The sequence below is a fragment of the Rhipicephalus sanguineus genome, chromosome 1 (genome assembly GCF_013339695.2).
Source record: "Rhipicephalus sanguineus isolate Rsan-2018 chromosome 1, BIME_Rsan_1.4, whole genome shotgun sequence".
NCBI classification, from domain to species: domain Eukaryota; kingdom Metazoa; phylum Arthropoda; class Arachnida; order Ixodida; family Ixodidae; genus Rhipicephalus; species Rhipicephalus sanguineus.
Window position 1 is genome coordinate 128,025,055 of NC_051176.1, and position 21,842 is coordinate 128,046,896.

Consider the following 21,842-nt stretch of genomic DNA (forward strand, 5'->3'; position numbering starts at 1 on the left):
AAAACTTTGTTGGAAGCTTGTTGGGTCAAGCGTAGTTTTTGTTGTTTTTTGTCTAGCGTGCGGGAAAATGGGCTGCTGCCATCCTCTGAAGGGCTAACGCGTATGTAGTTTGCAGCCTAGAACCTCAGCTACAGCATCAGAGGAAAGGTGGGCGCACCTGTGAAGATATCAATCGCTTCTTCTTCCTGAAGGAAATGCCTCGACTACCTCCTCGCAATTTCATAGATGTAGACAGGTTTTCCTTGAGGCGCGTAAAGCAATGCTAGCAGACCTCACAGGTGTCCGCGAAGATCTCACCCTATGGCAGTAGCTTCTGGAGGAAGACAACAACAAAGCAGGAATGAAAGAAATTGACGCAACGAAATGTTTTTCTCGGCAATCTCTTTTGTGGATGCGTAAGTAATCGCACAGAATACTCAGACCTAGCCATGGCTGCATGCATCCCGTGTAGGTGAACAGCTAGACCAAGTCGAAACGTTTATACTGAACACGCCGCACACATTTGCCACTTAACTACTCATGGTTTCATATTTTATGACCAGGATGTCTAAATGCTTTGGGGTGTGATAATTATTTGTGGGCCAGACTCCTTGTCAAAATTAAGGATAATGCCCGTCCGGCGCCACCAGTGACGTCTGCTGTTCTCAACGTGGGAAAGGCACTTTAGTAAAGTGCCACAAAACATCATAAAATGGGCAGCTTCGGCCACTATGGCTTAATCGTGCCGCACCGCACATTTTCTGGCTGCTAAAATGCTGAGGTAAAGGTTACGATGATACCAGGAAGACCGTACCTGCGACGCCGAACATGATAGCGGGAAGCGAAAATTAACGACTCAGAAATGACTGAGATAACTTTTTACGCATGCTGTTGTTTAGCACAGTGTGCGTGAATGGGGAAGATGGTTAGAGTGTACAATGCCAAGTTAATGAAAGGGAAGCAAGCAGGCAGTGATGAAAGCACCTCAATAACAGTGCGCCTGCTGATTGTATAGGTCGGCAAACTCACTCATGAGTCGACTCACCTCAGACTCAGATCAAGCCGTGAGTCTGAGTCTGGGTGAGTCCGGCTCAGCAATACGTGGTGAGTTTGAGTCCAAGTGAGTCCGGTTGAGGGAAACTTTAGTGAGTTTGAGTCCGAGTGAGCCCTAAGCGCAAACATATATTTATTGAGCGAGTCTGAGCGAGCTCCACCCTTCACTGCCGACCAATGGACTTATCTACTCACCTATCGGCATTACTATCAGCCTTACACCGCTTGCAATTTATACTCAAATCTATTCACACGTGCCTCAACGCACTAGCGCTCATGCTCCACCAGAATGTTTATTGATAAGAGGTGTGAGTGGGGGCGGTGGTGCTAAGGGAGGGTTCCATTACCTCCTCCCGCAAACTCTTGCATGGGAAGTTCTTGATAGAAATATCTCGTGTGAGTTCGCAACATTTCATAAAAACCGTCCTTACTGGATTGCAACCACTCATAAACTACTATTTGACGGTATAAGATCAAAAGGTGTATTGTAGAGCACCGATTATGTGAGATTGGCATTAAAGAGCATTTACACCATGATTGGAAAAGCTAACTTTACACCAGCGAACTCATGAGTCGACTCACTCAGACTCAGTTCAAGCCGTGAGTCTGACTGAGTGAGTCCGGCTGAGAAAAAATGTTGGTGAGTTTGAGTCCGAGTGAGTCCAGCTGAGAAAAAGTTTAGTAGTCTGAGTCCGAGTGAGTCTGGCTGAGGAAATTTCGGTGGAGGTCTGAATCCGAGTGAGCTCTCAGTGCAAAATATATTTTTTAAGTGAGTCGGAGTGAGTTCCAATATTTTTGTCGACCTATGCCGTGATTGTGGCATTTTAGTTACAGATTTAGCTGGCCTGCCGCTGCATACAGGATGCTTTGTTTGGTGTGCAAGGCGAAGGTAGTTTTGGCAAAGTTACCTAAACCATGTGCTCACCGGTGTCTTTGCTGTGCTCCTGATTAGGAATAATGGCAGGAGTAGGTTCAGGTTGTAGGCTGCAAATGCGTAGGCATAGCCCTTTAGTGCACTTTTTGCACATGCTAGACACAAAACTCCTGAGAACACATTTTTCTGACGACAAGTCACCAGAGCAAGTTTTTGCGGCAGCAAAACAATAAAACTAGATTTACGCACAATGCAAGCATACCATAAATCGCACTTGAAAGTGAGCACACACACAGCAAGGGTCATTCTTGGCCTGTTATATCTCCTGAAGACTGCAAATGAGGGCATATGATATTAAAACCGTGTTTTCATTGACATAAGTGCTTTTCGATTAAAAAATTGTCGTCAGAATTGACGACCGGAGTTTTTTATTATTTGTATTTTTTTTTTGAAGACGAGCTTTTTAGAAAAAAGTTGCTTCTTTTAACTATTTTTTTCTTCTTTGCGCTGCCTGTAGGAAAACGATCTACAGCAGAAATGTGCAAAGGCTTTTTTGTGTATTTGACACTGTTTTGAAGTTTCTGTGTGAAATAGAAAAGGCACCAAGGGCACATTAAACTTGGCAAAACTTTTTTGATTTGGGCCCTGTTATTTTTTCACATTTTTTCCTTTTGAGGACGGCATAAAGAAAGCATGGATGTAATTCACAGTAAGGTGTATTAAAATCAACAGAAAAGTTATTCGACACAGAATTTATAGTTCGCATTAAATTCGGCCGTAAATTGAAAAATATTGCAAGTGAGGAAAAACAGGACGCCGCGCGCCGCTTTCAAATATTTTTTTGCCGCGCTGGGAGCGTTTTGTTGGAAAAATTTTCGGTTTCCATGCGCTTTCAATGTGCCCGCATAACATAAAAAAACCAGACAAAACAAAAATATCGACTGGGTACATGCATGTTTGATCTCTTGTAGAATCACCCCTCAACTGAAATACACAAGACATGTAGCCTCGATAGAAGGGAGACAAGACAGAAACGAGACAATGGTGGTGAAATATCTTCAGACACTCTTCTGTTGATACCCATTCCAAAAGTTCAGGAGAGGAACGATATTTATGCATGAGCATGCCCCACTACTACAGTGAAACCTCAGTGATACGAATCTCACGGGACTACCAAAAATATTCGTATCATCCAAAATTCGTATCAGCAGAAAGCATGAAAATTAGCATGCGACAAAGAAAGCTGGCGTACATGTTTCATTTATTGTTTTTCAGGGCCACAGCAATGTCCGCAAGAACCCCGGACGATTTGTCAGTTAAGTTTTTAGATGTCGGCAATCATACAAGTACTGATAAATATATGGCCCATACGCGCATATTAATTAATGAACCAGGTGCGTTGTGACCCGCGACAGCAATAGCCCCTTTAAAATTTTAGTATGTTTTTTTTTTTTTCATGACACCGGAGTACTGCAGTAAAAGTAACGAAAGAAGCGCTTTGACGCCATGGATCAAGGCCACAAAATTACAGAACCACGGTCCTTGTGTTATGATTTTGTTATCGTGGAGGTGTTGGGGATGTTTTTGGGATATTTACGGCCATGCCCGCACAAGTGCGAAATAAACGGTTAGTGCATGTTGACACTGTGAGGCATGACTCCTTCGCAAAGACCGTCCTGGTCTTCTTTTGGTCCTCGTCCACCTTCATAGGATGTCTGATACATGAGGCACGCACGTGTAAACACAGTACAACGACAGGAGCCCGCATCGACGCATTAGAAAAAGAAGCATGGCACTAATATCCTCTGTAATCTAAATGCGAAGGCACACGGAGGCACTTAAGAGCTTCAAAGATTCGGGCACACAATCTCGGAGGCCGTGACGCGTCTCTGAGGGTTTATTCTGACCGTAAGAAAAGTGTTTTCTGATACCGTCATTCTGACAATTTGGTGGTGCGGCGCGCATGCCCACGCTTGCGTTCCCGCGCTCGCACGTGCTTGGTGCACCTTCCAGGACAGCACCAACAGCACCTCTTCGTACCTGTGCGGTAGCATACATTCGTATCAAACGTCACTGGGTGAAAATTGGTTCGCAACAACCGTACTCCATTGCATTGCAGGCTAATGGGCCTTGGCCGGGACCAACGAAAAATTCGTATCACCCCGAAATTCGTATCACCTGTGATCGTATCACCGAGGTTTCACTGTATTTACACTTACGACAAATGAGATTAGACGATAGTAATGCAGCAGCAAAGGCAAATTCTGCATGAGTGGTACCATAAACAAAACATGATTTTAGAAGCTTGGGGCAAAACAGTGCTGTGCAGAACACATGCTGAGAGCTGTCACATGCTGGCTTCTATTCCGAGCCTCTGATTACAAGGCATTCTCTTGGCAGCCAAATAGAATGCTAACAAGATGTCAGGACCATAGTTGTGCATACTCCCACGGCCATATTGAAGTGTGTATGTGCCACGGCATAGCGACGACGATGGAACACAATTTTCAGCATGGGCCAAATGCCGCACAGATTTCATGTATACCTGCCAGGGCATGGTGACGACAATGAAATGCATGGGTTCCTTAGTTCAATGAAAAAATGAGGACACTGCTTATTCAGTATCTATAAAGCCGGTCAATCTGTCATGCTCTCTGGTTTTTCTTGTCTCTCCCACTTTTAGAACGGCGCAACAAGGCAGATGAAAAAATGAATGATCACACGAACACAAGTGCCATCGATTGTTCGTCTTTTCGTCTGAATTGTTGCACCGTGCTAAATCTATGCATCCGCACCAACTCGCCCAATTGCCAGTGCTACTGTCCTACTTTGACACAATATCAAGGCTGCTGAAAGCCACAAAAGTGCGGCTGTGACTTTTGAAGGCCAACCGACTCAGCAACCATATGTGACATTGTACTTTCACTGCTCTTACACTTTTCATTTTCTTCCGACAGTGATGCATAACTAAATGGACTCAGACCCACTTATCCCCCCCCCCCCATCCTGTTTTCCAGTTTTCTGTCCCTTTTGCATGTATAAAACTATCAACTAGCATTTGAGGCTTTGTGTTGTGCGTCACTTTGTTTGTGTCTGCCTCCTAACTTGCGCTGCCATAGTTCTAAAGTAAGAACAAAAAATAATTTAAAAAAAGGATGGCCAGGTAATGCACCGAACCGACAAATGCCAACACCTTCCCTTCATTTGCGCTTTTTAAGCAGAGCATAACTGAACAAATGAATCGATCAGAGCTAATGGGGATTGTATGTGCAGTGCACAGTACCCACGGATTGAAATAGGACACTCTGAGCAGATGGCCGTCGGTATATGCAGCACCGCTCGTGGGTGCTCATGGAACGAAGGTGTTGCATTGAGGTATAGAGCGAGGAGGAGAACATCGACGCAGCAGGTTTGCTCCTTCCAGCCGTCAACTAGTCGGCCTTTTAGTTCACCACACTGCCAGCGTGGCGCTGCAAGGCTTGCGTGCTTTCGTATGCCAACCCAAATGGCTCCCCAGTGCGCACCTCCTATATTGCGGCGCGAGCAGAGGACGCTCTCGTTACACGCGCTTTGGCGATGTGGAACGCACGCTATGCAAGTAAGACACAGGATTCAGCTAAGAGATTGTGCCTTACATGTGTTCGTTGACGCTACATTGGCCGCTGCTTGCAACACGATGCAGATTGGGCGTTGAACATGGGCGAAGAAAGCGGGAAGAACACAGACATTATTTCATTTCACCGTGATTTGTCACTGCGATTAACCGCGACGATAGCGGGCCCTGCACTTAAATGTTGGCAGAATAGACTGCTTACATGCACACTGTAAGGCACAATCCCTTAGTCTTGCACAGCATTCGTGCTGCATCACCAAAGCGCATGTAACGAGAGCGCCCTCTGCTCGCGCAGCAATATAAGAGGTGCACACCGGCAAGCCATTTCGGTCGGCATATGAGAGCGCGCAAGCCTTCCAGCGCCACACTCTCAGCGTGGTGAACTACAGGCCGGCTTGTTGGCGACCGGAAGGAGCAATCCTGCTGCGTAGATGTTCTCCCCCTTGCTTTATACCCCAATGCACCACCTTGGTTCCATGAGGATCCACGAGCGGCGCTGCATATACCGGCGGCCATATGCGCTCCAAGTGTCCTATTTCAATCCATGAGTACTGTACATTATACATGCTATGCGAGGTGTATGCGACTCCTGAGAGGTACGAGGATTATTTACATATTCGACTGCACCAATTTTCTCTCTAGCAAAGCGGCCTACCTTACCGCGTTGTATGCATTTGTCTAAAAAGAGGAAAGTAAGAAACACTACCGTAAAATCCCGAGCAAGCGCCACCCCTACAGTGAGGGATAATCCGACAAGATTTGGAGGGGGGCCCTTGCTCGGTCATGAATCAAAATTGAAGGTGGCCGTGGATGAGCCGCTAAGAATACAAAATGCACACCCGTGCTTCTAATGAAATGCTTTATTGAATACGCATGCATTCCCTGTTTTCATTCACACTCGTTGGACAAATGAAAACAGTGAAAACGGTGGGAGGAGAGAATGGGTCGCATATTTGAAATCTCCCGAAGAAGGGAGGGGGGGGGGGGCGCTTGCTCGGGATTTTACGGTAAGCAATAAGTTAGGGAGAAATGAGAAACAGTAAGCATGACAGAGCTGTGCAGGCAGCAGCATTGAATATGTGTAAGGTCACACTTTGTAACTGCGCGCAATACTTTCAATGCACTTATTATAAGGTCAAGAAGCATTAATCAATTTGACGTGCAATTTCTTGAAGTTAGAAACTAATAAAAATAAACAGTATTCAGAAGCTGAAACAAAAGCAAGTGACCACGTGACAGGCTTTTGTTAGGTGTTCGGCATAACAGCATGAAATTTGCTTTGTCAAGGCGTGTTTATATATGCACAATCTATTTTATTTGTTCTGAAGCATTAAATGGGCAACAAAAGCATTACATAAACAGCCTGTTGCTAAATTATATGCACCTACGTGTCTTAGCACAAACAAGATGAGGACAGAAGGTACACGCGTAAGAGTGCTGGTCCTGTTGCTACGTCTTTCTTCTGTCCTTGTCTTGTTTGTGCTAGCACACTTACATTCCTCATGAGACAACTAGCCTATTCAGATCCTTCTGCCTCCTAACGTGTTTACATAAGCAACCGCACAGTACCATGCTAATTAAACCACTAGCACACAGCAGTGTAATGTATACAACTACGTGAAGGCAGTACACTCATGTATAAAAAGCAACACTGACAGAATATGAAATCTGCTGCTTCGGATAAGGTTCACATGGTCACTCTGACAGAATATGAAATCTCGCATTGTGCATGCCAGTTTTCATAATCGTGGATGCTCGTTCCTACAATATTACTGACAAGTGAAGGTGATACACACGCACATACTGCACGAACACGTCTCTACGCCATGCTGAAAACACGGCTCCAGCTCACTATTAACATTATTACGTTTACCCAGTTCAAGTCAGTGTCTAAGCGCATAGTCAACACTTCACCATTAGTTTCAGCTTATTATACCGCTTCGCACACGAATTGCATTGCACACGAACGTGAGCACAAGGCTGCACAGTAAATGGCGTTGCAGCATTGCTTTGCTGTCTTAACAACGATGCAATGCGAGTGACGCCTGCGTCCTGCTCACTATGATGCTCATCAGACAAATCGATCATCATACGCATGCATGTTAACTCAGTTGTTACAAATTTCTTTCCGTAAAGCCGTACCGATGCGTCGTGGCTCTTTCTGCTCGTATGAGCGTAGTCATAGCGAATCGGTAGCGGGGACAATGTTTGTCACTCGCAAATGGGCATAAGGTAGCGTCTCTACAACGCCTCGTACGCGTGCGATAACACAGCCTTCCGCTGAGTTGCGTACTTTGCATAATAACATGTGTCACTTACCTTTCATACTGTCACGCAGTCGGTAGCCGGTCTCGTGTCGGTAGCCACGGGCGTCAGCCATCAGCTGCGGACATGCTGCGGAGTCCTACGAGCGCCCGTAGTACATTCCTTCGATTCCTTGAACGACTCGTACGTGACTGGCGCTCCAAAAAACGCACGACTTGCGCACGATCTTTGCACATCGTAAAAGGGAGGGCGGCACGTTCTTAGATGAAATTAATGTTCTTGAAGACGTAACGAGCTCACGAGACGCTGACACTGAACAAAGAATAAATGACATTTGGCTTTGACTGTGGATGGCTTTGGCTCGTAGAGTTGATGAAAAAAAAAAAAGAAAAATACGTGAGCGAGTCAAATTAAAACGTACACGCATGTTATTCGAAAAACATAGTTTACAATGAAAATAATAGCTTATCTTGAAGAGCAATTTATGCAATGTAAGCCAAATAGTACTTCAGCAGATGTGCCTTTTTTGTTGTTTGCGTTTTCATAGCAGACGACAGGCTTCTAGCGCGGACAGTGCGCTTTACTTTTCCATCGGCGGTCGAAGCAGTGCTCTGCATTACTTGTATGTACAGTGCGTTCTTATTTAATCAGAGGTCGATTAAAAAATAGTAGAATTTTCACATAAGACAGCATTTTCTCTTTCAAACAGTGGCATTTCGTACGTACATTGCGTCGAAGCAAAATGAATTAACAAGCTATCGTACTCTGCTGGTGTCGCCGCTACGTACTTACGACGCTAGCACGTACATTAGAGCTCCCTGTACGGTAGAAAATCTTTGTTTATTGAGGTAATTAGCCTTTGTTCAGTGCGGAGTTAGTGATCGAGCGAGATCGCAACTAGCGCGTCTCGGAACAGTACGGAGCTATTAGGTCACGCCGGGTGTTGACGACGTAGCACTGATTTAATTGGCGCGATGGTTATTAAGTAGAACACAGATATTATAGGTCGCAGCTTTTACTAAAAAAAATGAAGCCTTCGCACTGCCAAGCGCACGGGCGGTATCCAATAAAGAAAAAGAAAGAAAGAAAAGCGCGCGGGTGGTGTAGCCGTTTAACGCGCAACGCGGACAGCTTGGTAGTGCTGTTGTCTGTGGGTTCGACTCATGGTTAATTTAAACTTCTTCCTTCCGTTTTCTTTTTTTTAATATTTTAATACACTGCTGTCTCCTAGTAATGTACTGTCTGCACACTAAAAAAAGTACAAATATACACCAACTATTACCCATTATGTTGTTCTGTTGTGGCACTGCTGTTTGCTTGAAAACGTTTCGTTTTTCACTGCAATATGGTTCAAGATATTACATAATAAGGAATGCTACAGCTGGAAGAACCAGATGAAAAATGAGGGGCACAATGTCAAGAGGCCAAAAATAGGCAATATGGATTCTTTGGAAAGTCATATCTGCATGATTGAGCTAGAATAAATGAAAGTAGGTTCATTGCATAGTATATGACTTTATAAGCACCCTAATTCAGGGTGTTTCAAGAAATGTGTCCGAAAATCCTCAGAAATAAAAATATGAGATATATTCACGCTGCCTTCATAATTACTTTTTTTTTGTGGTGGCAAATTAAGCTGAGCAGAGGAATAAATTGCGACAGGAATCAAAGAAATTGGGTTATTTAACTTTTTAATTAGTAGAGACAAGTGGTCCAGTCAAATGGGAAAATTGCAGCCCTTAATTCTGCGAAGAGCCTGTTGCCACTTTTTGATTTTGCGAAAGCAGCCGCTGGCAATTACTAGCGAATAATGAAATCTGACAAATTTCGCAGGCGAAACCGAAACTCGGAACAGCACAACTAGTACCTTTCCGAGATGTCCAGAATGAGCGAGCGTGTTTTACCAGCCACCGATTAATTGACTTCGCTTCGGGGTTGTGCGGATTTCGTGTGCAATTAGAGCACGTATGGTGCACTTACGTTAACAAATGCAGAAGAACTAACACCACTGCAATCGCCGTCGTGAATAGTGACGTCATTCTGGTCGTCTGCCAGTTGCGCTCATTGGAGCTACGGTTTTGGTTTCGCCAGTGAATTTGGTTCAATTTCATTGCTCCGCAATAATTACCAGAGGCCGATTTCTCAAGATGTCAAAGCGGCAATGGTCTTTTCACCGGAAGGACCGCGATTCTCCCTTTTGACTCGACCGCGTCTCTCCGCTAATTAAGAAGCTAATTAATTTATTTTGTTTAATTATGGCGTAATTGGTGTGTCTAGTCATTTCAAGATGTCTCCCACCACAGAAAAAGTAATTATGAAGGCAGCGAGCAAATGCTTCAGTTCCCTTATTTTTGGCGATTTTTGGACACATTTACATTCATATTTGCATCCATATATGGGAGTATACAGCAATATATGAGCCTTTATATGCATATAAATACACTCATATATGGGATTATATAGCCTTATAAGTGCCCTTATATGCATATCAGTACAGCCATATATGGCAGTACATGACCTTATGTGAAGCCGTATATGGCAGGTTATGGCAGTATATGGACTTATATGAACACTTTTTATATAATTATATAAATTCATATATGGCCATATATGACTTTATATGTCCCCTTATTTGATCATATACGTCCGTATATAAAACATATATGGGCCATATCTGGCATTTTCGTAAGGGCAGCGCGTCGTGCTCCACATCGTGCCGTCACACCCCGTGTAAATATAGGTGATTAGCGTGCTCAACAAGAAGTGCGTACGTGCTTATCTTACCGCGAATGACGTACTTAACCTTACTGAAGGATGTATACAGCGCTAAAGTATCCAAAACGAACGATATGGCTTGGGCGCGTTTTCGGGGTGGGACAGAAAAGGTACGCCGATCTCGTTTTAAAGTGGATTATAATCGAATACGGTCCGTGCACGCAACTATTCCAGAGAGCTAGGAACGGCGCGCAGCTGCGGATCCAGTTACGTTCCGATGCAATGAGCCTAGCGAGGCACAGGACGCACTTCAGCGTGCCACCCAAAAAGTTTGTTGCTTCCGTTTCGCCTGCCACTGCAACAAAAACGAAGTAGGATGTTGGGAGTGGGGTTGAAAGCAGTATCGTACAACCTACGTGGGTTAGAAATAGCGCCGCAAATAGTCGCAACCCAAAACCTTAATCAGTGTACGTACACACCGTTTCACACTTAGGGGAAAACTTGGAGCACATTGCAATGCGCTTCGGGCTTTCCCTTAAATGTGCAACAGCCAGTACCTTGCCATTTTTTCCTGTATTGCGAGTTACGCCTCTGTACTACAGAATTTGATTTCATTCGGGCCAAGGTATCAAATACTTTAAATTCATGCACAGTGCGGCTGAACTGTGTGTGATGTGTGTGCACGCACGTGATGCAGAGTGGTTCATAACAAAATGTAAGCCCACAAGAAATACTGCTCTCCAAAATAATGCAATGTTCCTTTGATCTATAACTACCGAAAGCAACCAAAATTTTGGTTGTAAGCTAAACCACATCTGTTAGAAATACGTAAATTCAGTTGGCAAATTTTATGTTTGCATAACTGACTAAATTGCAGCACCTTTAGGTAAACATTGTGTGGTTATGGCGCATGTGTGGATATGGTGAACCAAGTTTGGCAAATACGAGCTGATGTCTGGCAGCCGCTTCCCTTTCCAAGTCAAAGTGACTAATGTAGTAGTGCAATATTTATTCGGAATGGGTGTTACCATTTCCTGAGAGGTGGTATTTGTGTATAACCCACTTTCTTCTGCAGGGCCACTGCTCCTGCAAAGCCGGAAACTCAGAGCGTTGCAAACATATCATTGCAATGCTGCTACACGTGAACAGGCAAGAGCAGTTTTCTCTGTTTATTCAATTGCATAAAACACCAACCAAGCGTACAGATAGCAAAACAGAACCATGTAAACTTCCTCCAACGTTTTCTACAGCAGCTGTCCCTGCCCCACTCTCAAGCGTAGCATACACACCATTCGAAGCCGTGCAATCCAAAACTCTGAAACAATCAAATATTAAAGGTGGTTGTACTTTTCCCTTTGCTACTTATGTCATATGGCCTCTAATGCTGAAGCAGTCAATCGTGCACTAATGCTTGGGATCGTATAAATCGATGTGGCTTCTTCTGTCTCATGAAAAGTTGTTCGTTGACACTGAATGTTAATTCCACAAGCTTCACTGTCAAAAAATATTTCTGTATGAAGAGCTCACCTTTTGTAGCATTTTTGCAATTAGCCTCTCTTCAACAAGGCAGCTGAAGACAGGTTGCACATGAATGTTTTGTAATAAATAGCTAAAATTACAAACAAGTGAATGAAGTCATTTTATGTTTCACTATGGTTTCTTTATGCTGTTTGGTTTATGCTAGAATCACTACTAAAGACGTGTTGATACTGTGCAAAACAGAAGTTATCAAGACCAGCAACACTGATGTGCGCAATAAAATGTTCAAGATAACTGTGAAACAGCATGGGCATGTCTCTGAAAGTGAGCCATAAGCAACATCGTTACATGTTACTTTGCAGAACATGCTCTAGAAGGTGCACTTGATCCCAAGTATTCTGTTAAGCAGCACTGCAAAGGAGCAGAAGATATCAAAAGTGATCTTTGTGGTTTGTTTTATTTTATTGATAGGACTGGCATCCAGAACTTGGACCTGCTGACGTCAACTGATGTGACACAAGCCTGGGGCAAGTTAAAGACTAGTCCACTATATGAGGCTTGTAAACTTAAAAGAACTGCGCCATGTACAGTCGTAACTGCGGCCAATTCTGGACCCAAAACGACAAGAGGAAGTACGGCAGCGGCTGATTGCCGCAGCGCAACAGAGTGCATTGGTGCTACATCAGCAGGGCAGGATGCATCAGAATGAAAGCAATTCATTTCACGAGCGTGTCACCCTTGAGGAGCGAACTTTGATCAAGCACACCATGAAGAATGAAATGAAAAAATACAGCCAACTAATGTTCCATGATGTGGCATTTTGAGATGCAGCAGCGATGGGAATATATAAGTTTTCACAGAATGACCTTGCAAAAGAGGAGCTGCACGTCTACAAGGCACACATTCAGCTCACTGAAGAGGAGGCTTTTCTAATGTGCACCGAAACAAGGCATCAAGACAACACAAAATGGCGAAGAGAACGAAAAGTGAGGATAACAGGGAGGCAATGTCACGCTTATTTTACATACATACCAAAAGATGCCACATCTTGGGAAAGCAAGGTGTCAAAAATGTTTTCCGAAAGCTTCTATGAAAATAACGCAACGCGTTATGGTAAACACTGCGACCAACTAGCCATCGAGAAGTACAGCAGCAAAACAAAAAATATGTTTCAAAGATAGGAACAATCGTGCCGGGAAGGTGGTTCCATTTTTGAGACGTCCTGGGAATAAATGATTCGTGACAGGTTCTGGAATGGCAGTGCATTATCCCAACCTTATGGACATGATCAATGCGAGAGGAAATGTAAGAAGGGGATGATATAAGATTATCACGCAGGTAGGAATTGTACAAATATAAGTTACGGAATAAAACAAGGCGAAAACACTTACGTCGGGATGAGAGGGGAGAAAGTAGTAAGGAGTTTTTCATGGAAGTTGCGCTTAATGTTCGGCTGTAATTACTATAAATGAAACGCGTGGCATTATTTCGGATTAGTTCAAGCGATTGAATATGGGTTGCGGAGTGAGGGTCCCAGATGGGATGATGCGTAGTCTATTTTACTCCTAATGAGTGTTTCATATAAGGTTAATTTTAATGAGGAAGGAGCAGAAGAGAAATTTCGCCGGATATATCCTAACATGCGGTTAGTATTGCTTATTACCTTATCAATGTGTAAGGACCAGGAAAGTGTCGAGGTTATGTAGACGCCAAGGTACTTGTAGAATGTCACGGCTTCTAGGGGAATGTTATTAAGATAATAGTTTGGCGAAGGAATATTGTTACGAGTTACACGCATTGTTTTACATTTAGTCACGTTAAGTTGCATTAACTATACGTCACACCAGTTAGAGATAGCGTTAATATCATCTTGTACAGACCTGTTATCGTTGTTATCCGAGATTTCGCGGAGGATAACACAGTCATCTGCGAAAAAATAAATGTTAGAGGAAACAGCGTTTGGTAAGTCGTTAATGTAGATTAGGAAAAGAAGAGGGCCTAAAACTGATCCCTGCGGCACACCAGAGTCCACAGCGTTAAATGAAGAAGTATGACCGTTTGATGCAATGTACTGTGACCGATTTAAGAGGAAAATCTCAAGCCATCTAAACAGGTTAGGGTCAAGACTAAGCTTACTAAGTTTAAAGAGAAGTTGGTGACATAATGATATTAACTGTGCACAGAAATGATGACCACATCGACAAACTGGTCCGCAAGCTTCAATTCGTGTATTTCAAGCACGTTTTGCCCAAACTTGCAGAACTTGCTTAAGGATAAACTGTTCATGTGTTTTTATTCAGTAGCATTTGGCCTTGTATACCTCCTCTGCCATGCCAAGTTCTTTACTCTTTCGTGACCGTGGGAAAATTGGCCACATTTTGTATGTTTCAGTAATTATTTTTTTGTTATGAATAACATGATAGATACAGTGTGGTAATATATATCAATATGGAGCGAAGTGATTGTACTTTGTAGTGATATTACTTCAAAAAGTGCATATTAAGGTATAATATGCAAGAGCATTAATAAAAAATCACGGCATATCCACGGAGTGAATGATGATGAGTGGGCGAAGCTGCGGAGGTTCATCGGTAAACCGTGAATCTTCCGTGAATTCTGCCCAGTACATCATCACCGACGTGAGATCGGGCGCGTTTATACTAAAGGTTCGATGAGTTATGACGACTTGCAGCTCACTTTAATTTTACATGTACGCTGTGAATTTTCATTGTTTAGAAAACCATTGCTTTAGAAAACACCTTGCGTCTTTCGTTAAGCAGCTGGCGTCTTTTTCGTTTTGCTTTAGAAACATCTGGCGTCTTTCGTTGGTTTATTTCATCAATCAACGGCGTTTTGAACAAAATTTTTATTGTTTAATCACGCACAGGAGAAATCTCACCAGGCACTACCTTGGAGGTAAACAATGGCTGCTAATGGGAATGAGAGACAGAAGAAGTCGGCTTTTAGCTAACACTTACACTTCTACAGAGACAGAAGAATTCGGCTTTTAGTTAACGCGCACGCTGCGAATTTTTTATTGTTCAACAACGCACAGGAGAAATCTCCCACCGGCACCACCTTGGAGGTCAAAGGGTAAGACTTGTTACTCACTACTACGAGCACGACGAGGGACGAACGGGTGCCGCCTTAAGGAGCTTCGCCCCTAAAACAAGCTTTATTGTCAAGCGCTGTGTGTGGGGTGTGTTCTTGAGTGAAATGTGAGTGTTTTTGAGTGCGAAGTTGCGCTAAGTATGTTCAATATGACAAGTAACCCACTAGCCCAACAAGTTCTAATATGATTTATTGAACATTGCATAGAATATTTTCAATGCTATACCCCGAACATGGAAAAAAATTGAAAAATAATCTAAGATAGCAAAAATATTTGCCCAACAGCTTTCTTATTAAAGGAAAGTTTGGTGTAGCTCAAAAAGCGTATGAGTTACAAGTTTTTTTTTGTGCACACTGAAAACTGCATTACTCCATCAGGTTACACGGTTACATTTCTTCCCTCTACAAATTTTTGAAACACAGCAATACAATAAAGATAATTGAGAAGAGGAATAGATTTGCTATTCAGCCATAGGTATTTTAGCAAAGCATGGTAAATAGCAGCACATAAAAAAATCACATACCAAAAGGTAGCATTGAGCACGGCTTCCCCGCACACAATAAAAATAATCTAAACGTGTAAGTTACAAAAAGTCTTCCCATTTCAATGTATGACATTATCGAAGTAGGTGGAGCCATGCCTGAAAGCTCTGAGATGTAAAAAAAAATTTTTCTAAGGTTGGTGTGCCACTGGGCAAAACAAGCATTACAAGTAGCATTTGTCCAGTCAAGTTTCTTGTCCTCTTAGCACCTTTTGTATTTTCTCCGTTTCGTCAATCGGTAGGACTTGTTCTGAATGTACTTATTTTGGCGAGGTATAGTCGTGGAAGCTCGACAATGCCCATAAGATCAGCAGGCAAATGAAATTCATCATTTCTGCGGCCGTGACCATTTCCCAAGAATCATCAACTTTGGCATAAGACTGCTTATATAAGATTTGCAACCACGCACTCTCATTTTTATTAGCACAAATCCTGCTTATTACTTCCGCGGTGAAAAAGATGCCCGAAACGCCGATTTTCCTTGTGACACATATCGCTTCACTGTGCAACACTACTCTGAGGTCACGGCCAGGTAGCTTTCTTGGACTGAACGTCTCTCTGCTGGTTGACGGTTATGTCACCAAATTTTTACCATATACTGTTGCGACACTACAAAGAAAAGATATAATATTGCCAACATTTTCACGACATTTCAATCTGAGTAAAAAATCGATATGCCAGAAAGCGTAACGTACTGATCAACACCTGACTACAATCCTGGCTCGTTCTACGGTTTTTTATCATACAAACTATATTTTCATGATTTGACATTATCCTCCGAGTCACTTCTGCTAGAAGCAGCAGAAAATTCGCTTGCGGACACAACAGATTCGTCCATAATTTCACTAGAACCTTTTCTCAGAGAGAATAGGAGTGGAGAGATTTACAATTCCACCAATCACAATAAATATGTCATCAAGGGCACCAACCATTTCCCAAGGCACAGGTTCCCTCAGAACTTTAAAAAGTTTCATCCTTTGGATTGCCCGCTCGACGTGCACACGTGCCCTGGCTATTTTTAATGTCTTTTCTGAGTCTTTTGCGGTGAACTGCAGCTGTCCACGAAGAAATGGAGGCTGCACAACCCCCAGCCCGAGGTTTTCACATAATACGTCTATGTTGAAACCTTTATCAACCATTACGTCATCTTCAAAACTGTTGAGTTTTGCTAGAACTGCCGATTTTTCAACGCAGGCTCTGTCTGACGCTCTGCCTCCAAAACCACGGCTGACAAAAGTGATTAAACCAGCAGGCGAGACACCAACAAGAAGCTTTGCTGTGTGCGTTCCCTTGTAATGCGAATACGTTAGAATTCTACACGAAGCACAGTGCGATTTTTCAACTGTGACCTCAGTACAGTCTAGCACAACACGTACGTCCCTGTATTCTTCAAAGCACTGTGGCAGATTTCTTGCAATTTCCTGTTTATCTGGCCATGGAATTGCAGATTCCAGAACCGCTGCAAGGTTATGAAGTGTGCTGTAAAAGTGGCGAGAGGCAGTTGTTCTGCTCACACAAAATAGGGGGGCCAAACACACAAAGGGTAAACACGTTTTCAAACGTACAAGAACGAGAATAACGCGTTCAAGAGTTGACATTTCAGTGACTGCCTCTTCAATTCTGCCTACTTCATTACTAACTGCTATCAGCAGATTCATTGATACACCAGTAAAAGCAAGAACAATGTTGTCTGATGTGAGTAAATCTACAAGCCTGAACTTCTTCCCCATAAAGGAGTCCACATCGACCTGGATGCTCTTGTCTTGTGTACACATGTCTGGTACATTCTGGATGAACTGTGAAAGCTGAACAAGGGCTTCTGCAGCCTCCTGGTCTAGTGAGGAAGCAGCTGTACCAGTTGCACCACTAGGACATGGTTGTGATGCAGTTTCCTGGCCATGCTGTCGTACCTGCGTGCAAGAAAGTTTTCCCGTAAGGACCGATTCAAGTCAAGAAAACACATCTACGAATCTTCTGATATACTAGTCTCTGCTTTAGAGCTATTTTGGGCATTTTGGCGGAAATAGTGTCACACTGATTTAACTCATTTTGGATTCATTGCAATAAAAAAGCAATAGCTTAGCTAATTTGTCTTTGTAATTTTTTTAAATACTTGATAGGGTCATATGTATGCACAGCCGCATAGTGGGTGATGAGGCGTGCTATAGTGGGATGCTAAGATCTTATACTGTTTATATCAATTTATGCCTACCAGTGTTGTGGCTTTTCACTGCTTACTTATTCTATCAGCTACCTGACTCATTGTTTCCGTAATAACATGACATGTTGAGATGTTTGCCTACACAGCAAAATACGAGAGAATTGCAGGTACATGCTGCAGCGACACAACTATTCTGAAACAAGAGTTTGACTTCTTGGAAGAAGTGAAATGTGGCATTTTACTTTCCTGGAGCCTCTTTGAAATGCAATGGAAACCTTCACTTCATGTATGATGATATTGCACAAGTTATTGTGCATGCCATGAGCTGATTTGTATAATTTCCCTTCTGTATACCTCGCAATATATAAAGGGTCAGATCAGAGTATGGCATATTATGGTGAAAAAGTTGCCAGAGGGTGTAACGAAACCTTGAGGGGTATGTGCTTTAAGCTATTGACATGAACTTGTGCTCACTGGTTAGCAGAAATGCATATCTCGGTTGCCAAGCTTTCTCCCTGGATGCATCTAGCTACAATGGCAATACACATTACAACATGTAATTGAGCCTTTACATCATATAGGTCATCATCGGGGTTCTCTTCACAAGGTAGCCCATGCACAGCTCGGGCAGGTTCCCGACATGTTCCTTGAGAAGTTGGTTCTGCACAAAAGTGAAATGAAAGAATTCATAAACATTCCACACTGCAAAAGAGTATGCAGGAACAGTGACAGCTCAGGGTGTATTTACGATACTGTAAATATGCAAGCCTGAGCCAGTGTATATTTAAGATTGATTGAAAACCGCTTTATCTTGGCCATAGAACGACATGAGTATACTTTATATGGTTGGAGATGTGGTTTGCATTATCTAGCACCACATGAGTGCAAGCAGCTAGACTGACCACCACATTTTTATTCTTGTTTACAATGACCGAGTCGAGCCATGTGAGTAATCCTTTAAAATTAACCCTGTTATGTCTTGAATTTCTGAATATTATCTGGCATCACAGGTCGGCAAACTCACTCACGAGTGCACTCACTCAGACTCTGAGCTGTGAGTCTGTGCATGAGTGAGTTGCGGTGAGTAATATTCTGGTGAATTTGAGTCCGAGTGAGTCCGATTGAAAAAAATTTTGGTGAGCCTGAGTCCGAGTAAGCCCTAAAGGCAAAATATACTATTTAATGAGTTAGTCTGAGTGAGCTCCACATGTTTTGCCAACCTACGCCTGGTGTTACCGCATTTCGTGACCAACTGTCATCACTACCCACAAGCAAATTTATCCAGAGAGGTAGGTGTGTAACCGAAAGCTCTCAATTTCTGTCCTGCCATTTCTTCACTGCTTCTAGAGCTGGAGCATAAGAACATGCAGTTTGGACAAAATGTCACATGCCACTTTCTATGCCTTGTTAGTTTTTTTTGGTAATTTTTGACAACGTGCACTCAGAGATGCACATCAGCCCTTTGAAGTCAAATAAACCTACAGCGCAATAACTATTGGCTGCCTGTCAGCCTGGCTTGTTTACTGTTCCTTAACCATGCATTCCTGCAGGCAGCTGTTGTATTTTTGCAAGACGTAAGCACTTTAAAAGTTTCTTTCGCATGTTATTGCAACGCACAGATGCACAACAATTTATTCCCTCGTTGTGCTACAATGACGAAAGAGAAAAGTCAGTAGTGAAAACGGCCAGATGCATTTTTATGGCGTTTGTTTGTGTGTACTAATGCAGCTGCAGTGCAACTACCAGTGTGTACCAAGGCAGAGGTTGTGCAGTGGAACATGGATTGAGACCAGTTTATTGCTGCAAGACATCACGAAATGCATCTTGAAAGATGCAAACACCAATGATGTCAACGAGAGTTGCGAAGTTGGCTTGTTAGCAGATAATTAGAAGCAGTTGGTTGCAGCGTGAACTCGACAGAGGGACGAACAAAGGCACAAAGAAGCGCTCCGTGTGTGTCTTCTTTGTGCCTTCGTTTGTCCTTGTGTCGAGTTCACACTGCAACCAGTTGCTACTAGTGTGGCATGCACATATGACACTTTCCATGAGTTTGGTTGTCTGCATTCCTATCAGTTCGATGACCCACACTGCAGTGGTAGTCATAATGTCTGGTAGCATTGTTTTGCAAGTGTGTGAAAGCATCATGGTGATTGCAGAAGAAGTTAGAACCATAATAAATCTAGAAGAGATGAAACCTTTGCCTATGGATACTGTGGAGATGGCTGACAGCCAGGAGTGCTTGAACAGCTTGCACTACTTCCTGAACAGAACTTAATAAGATTGACATTGCACCTTTGACTTTCTACGGGCTTATCAGCAAAACTTTCTCAAAGTAGTAAAGCAAATGCCAACTAAAACAATATACTACTGTGCCACCCAATTATGATCAAATCCACAGCCTTCCAAGGTTTCTTACTTGTGTGCCCTACGTGGCATGTCATAATAAATATTAGCAATAACACAGCATGAATAATGTATTTTTACTGCACTGAAGAAGCACAGGTGCTTTAACCTATGAAACAACATACCATGACAATGTCTAGCAGAGGCACGGGCATCTCGCGCTGCTGCTTCCTGTATTCTTGACAAGTCCTTTTTCTTTTTGTCATGGGTTCTTGTGGGCAAGTTCTGTGAAGGTACAGCAGTCTTCTTCAGCCGTCTTCGATTAGGCGTCCACACTTTGGGGTCTACACAAAATGAGAATTGAAACGATATCCGTTTTCACGTGCCACAGTGACAATCTGATTTGAGGCATTACAGAAAAGCACATTTCGACTACCTTGGTGTTAAAAGAGCATCCAGTGCGCGGTACCGAAGCGTTTTATTTAATTCTGCCTTCATAAAAGTGCAGCTGCCATGGGTAGGAATAAAATTAAATTGATTAATTTCTTCATTCAAACAAAGTGCTAATGCACACTTACACAATCACTCTAGAGGAGACTGTTTAAAACCAGTGATAAAGCTATCGCGCTGAAAAGTAATACCGGTGGCACTAGGGAATTTCTCGCGCGATCAGGGCCGATTCGTATTGTGCTCGGTCCAGATCAACTGCTGCTACAGTGTCACTTGCGATCAGGCCCGATTGGGATCAATATGATTGCGGTTTGGGTGACGTCTACGCTAAACTCGATTCGGATAGGCTTTGGCCGTGAAGCAGCGACCAGTGTCGATCGCGAAATCCGATCCGGACTGGCCTTGATTGCGATCGAAGGGCCCACGTGGAAAGATGCTTCAAAGCGCAATCGCACATTATAATCTGTTGAAACGATCGACCGGTTCTCAGGATTAACACGCCGTTCATTTTTTGCTGACGCCAGAACATCAGACACCAGCTGCCTAACCGCTCTACAAATAACAATCAATTGTTGCGGGAGCGATCGGGCGTCGTAAGGCATAGATAGGCAGCGACTTGTTAGCGTGTATTTACGTCCCGCATTGAACGTGCCGTTCATGAAAGCTGTTACAACATCGTAAAAGCGTAATCTTTGTGCTTTCGGGAACAATGTCAACAATAAGCATTTGGCTTACCAATGCTGCTCCAGAAGAAGTCTTCGGAGATGAAATGTGCGCTGCAAACCTTCATTGGCGGCGTCACGGGCTTGCCGATCCGGAGCTTCACCACCCACTCCTTCTTAAGCAATGCCTCCTTGACTAGATGCCCGCCGCGTCGCTCGCTTTCCCATTGCGGCGGCGGTTCCCTTAGTTCACCACAAAATCCGTGAGGCAGCGCTCGTAGCCTGACCGACTTCCGGCGGCAGCGGAAATACGCTTGCACCTTCGAGACTGTAACAGGCGTGATGGCAATCTCGGAGGCGGCAGCACGTGACCTTTGTTAGTAAGTAAGTAAAAGTAAGTAAATAAGTAAGGTGTTCCTATTCCTTTTTAACACAGGACAGGCGTTTTAAGTGCCGCAGGAGGAAAAACCCGTTGCATCCGTTGCAGGCGTGCGCTATAGGGGGCGCTCGTGGCCTGACCGCGGAGAAAAAAAAGAGGGAGAGGGTACGGAACCGGGTTACCGGACCACGTGGCGGGCATCTAGTCAAGGAGGCA

General features: G+C 43.5%; 1 protein-coding gene across 1 annotated transcript; it reads right to left on the reverse strand.

Moving 5' to 3' along the window:
• Positions 1 to 13,357: 13,357 nt before the first annotated feature.
• LOC125758750 (uncharacterized) lies at positions 13,358 to 21,486 on the reverse strand. Its single transcript, XM_049416415.1, has 4 exons — positions 21,321 to 21,486; positions 20,321 to 20,479; positions 18,365 to 18,453; positions 13,358 to 17,541 (listed from the first exon to the last, which is right to left on the reverse strand). The coding sequence occupies exons 1-4, from the start codon at positions 21,373 to 21,375 to the stop codon at positions 16,477 to 16,479; spliced, it is 1,368 nt and encodes a 455-aa protein (XP_049272372.1). The 5' UTR covers positions 21,376 to 21,486; the 3' UTR covers positions 13,358 to 16,476.
• Positions 21,487 to 21,842: the final 356 nt, after the last annotated feature.

Coding starts and splice junctions, on each gene's coding strand:
- LOC125758750 (XM_049416415.1), bottom strand. CDS start 21,375: ATGAAGGTTTGCAGCGCACATTTCATCTCCGAAGACTTCTTCTGGAGC. Junction 18,454..20,320: donor CTCTGCTAGACATTGTCATG/GTATGTTGTTTC, acceptor ACTTTTGTGCAG/AACCAACTTCTCAAGGAACA. Junction 17,542..18,364: donor CCGATGATGACCTATATGAT/GTAAAGGCTCAA, acceptor TCTTGCACGCAG/GTACGACAGCATGGCCAGGA.